The 1,685-nt window shown below is 42.1% G+C and overlaps 1 protein-coding gene across 1 annotated transcript in view; it reads left to right on the top strand.

Annotated features, from left to right (window-relative positions):
- The first annotated feature begins 245 nt into the window (after positions 1–245).
- LOC100956088 (NXPE family member 2) overlaps positions 246–1,685 on the top strand; it is a 23,302-nt gene continuing 21,862 nt past the window's right edge. Inside the window, exons 1-2 of the mRNA XM_012808157.2 lie at positions 246–271; positions 1,481–1,586. Of these exons, the coding sequence (XP_012663611.2) occupies positions 246–271; positions 1,481–1,586 (132 nt within the window). The remainder of the gene's footprint in view (positions 272–1,480; positions 1,587–1,685) is intronic.

A 1,685-nucleotide genomic window follows, 5' to 3' on the forward strand; every position in this document is an offset into this window, starting at 1 on the left:
TGACTCATTCTCTAAAAGCAAACTTCAGAGCTCTTGCCCCTTGCTTCTGTCTCTGTGGCATGAGCAGGATCAGATATTTTGAAAGGGAGGTCTGTGATTCCAGCTGGCACCCTGTGCTCACAAATAGCACTCAGCTTTTGATCAACGAAGCTTGCGGGGAAATTCCAACCCTGAGATAAATGCGAAGATTGCTTTAACCAAGAAGACTCTCCAGACAGCTGTAATTCCTATGAGAAAATAAGAATATGGTGAAGGAAGTATTCATCTACAGGTACAGTTACCATCCAACTCTTTCTGGCAGGCTACTGGCAGGGACCAGAGTGGAGAGCTGTACACCAGTAGAGGCTTTTTAAATGGCATTTTGCAACCCCTTATAGCTGTTCTCAAAGGTCATGACTGCTTTGGGGGTCGCCCAAATACATCTTGCCTATCAGATATTTACATTATGATTCATAACAGTAGCAAAATTACAGTTAGGAAGTAGCAGTGAAAATAATTTTATGGCCGGGGGTCACCACCACATGAGGAACTGTATTAAAAGGTTGAGGCATTAGGAAGGTTGAGACCCACTGCCTTAGGAGATAGTAAAGTCATTTTACTGGGGCATAAAACACACTTATCAAATAGAATACAATAGAATGGTAACTGAGAAAATACAAAGTGTTAGTTAGAATGAACAATTTCTAGAAATCTATCAATTGAGAGACTCTTGGGGGCCGTGTGTGTGTTTCAGTGTGTTTGTGTGTACACATGCCCTAAATTGAGATTTGACCTAAGGCTTTTTTTTCTTCCTTTTTTAACTGTGCCAAATGAATTCAAAAACATTTGGCAAACACTGCCCTCATTCAGCTCTTTGCTACATACTTTGGGGGTTCCGACTTTAAAAACTAAAACTAAAATTCTGGCCACTTCATTCCAGGCTTTTCTAAGGCTGTAACCTTTGCTCTTTGGGGCACTGATTATCAGCTACTTTGGTGTGAGGAGATGACCTTAGGTGGAAATAAGTTTCCTAAAAAAAATAAATGGGAGATTTATAATGAAGCCTCTGGAGGCAGATAAGGCCAAGGAGAGAGAGAGCGCCAGATGATGTGTGTGTGTACATCTGTGCGTGTTATCAGAGAGACTTAGAGACCAGGATTCATTAGCAGGCACCAGTAAAAAAATGCAAAGGTGTTACTAAAACCTTACTGTCCACGCTGAGTCCTCAAGGACAGAAAAGGCTCAGAGACATGATGTGACTCTCCACCTGAAGAATGGCCGGAGATTCAGAATCCAGGACTTCCTCCCTCCCCTGGCTCTGTTCCCTGTCTCAGAGAAGAACTCTGCTTCGCATTTGCAATAGCATATGTGAAGGAACTTTGTGAAAACTCCCGAGAACGTCACGTTGCTCTGGAAATCACTGAGGAGGAACCCAGTGTACGAAGCTGTGCCGTGTTTAATTGATTTAGCGTGTGATTATTTCTCCTGCCCTCTCTTATAGGAAACTGACTTTGTTTCCAAAGGCCACGCCTCGCAAATTACTGGTGACGTTGATATGTATGTTAATTTTCTGGATCGTTTACTTGGCTTCAAAAGAATACACAAAGGTAGGAGTTGTTTTCTTTTTCAGAATTTTGCAGAGGGTCACAGTGACTCCGTTTGAATGATCCCCTTTATGATAGTAAGAAATAAAAGTTAGGCTCGGC

Source organism: Otolemur garnettii, unplaced genomic scaffold (genome assembly GCF_000181295.1).
Source record: "Otolemur garnettii isolate 467f Iridium unplaced genomic scaffold, OtoGar3 scaffold00086, whole genome shotgun sequence".
Taxonomy (NCBI): Eukaryota; Metazoa; Chordata; class Mammalia; order Primates; family Galagidae; genus Otolemur; species Otolemur garnettii.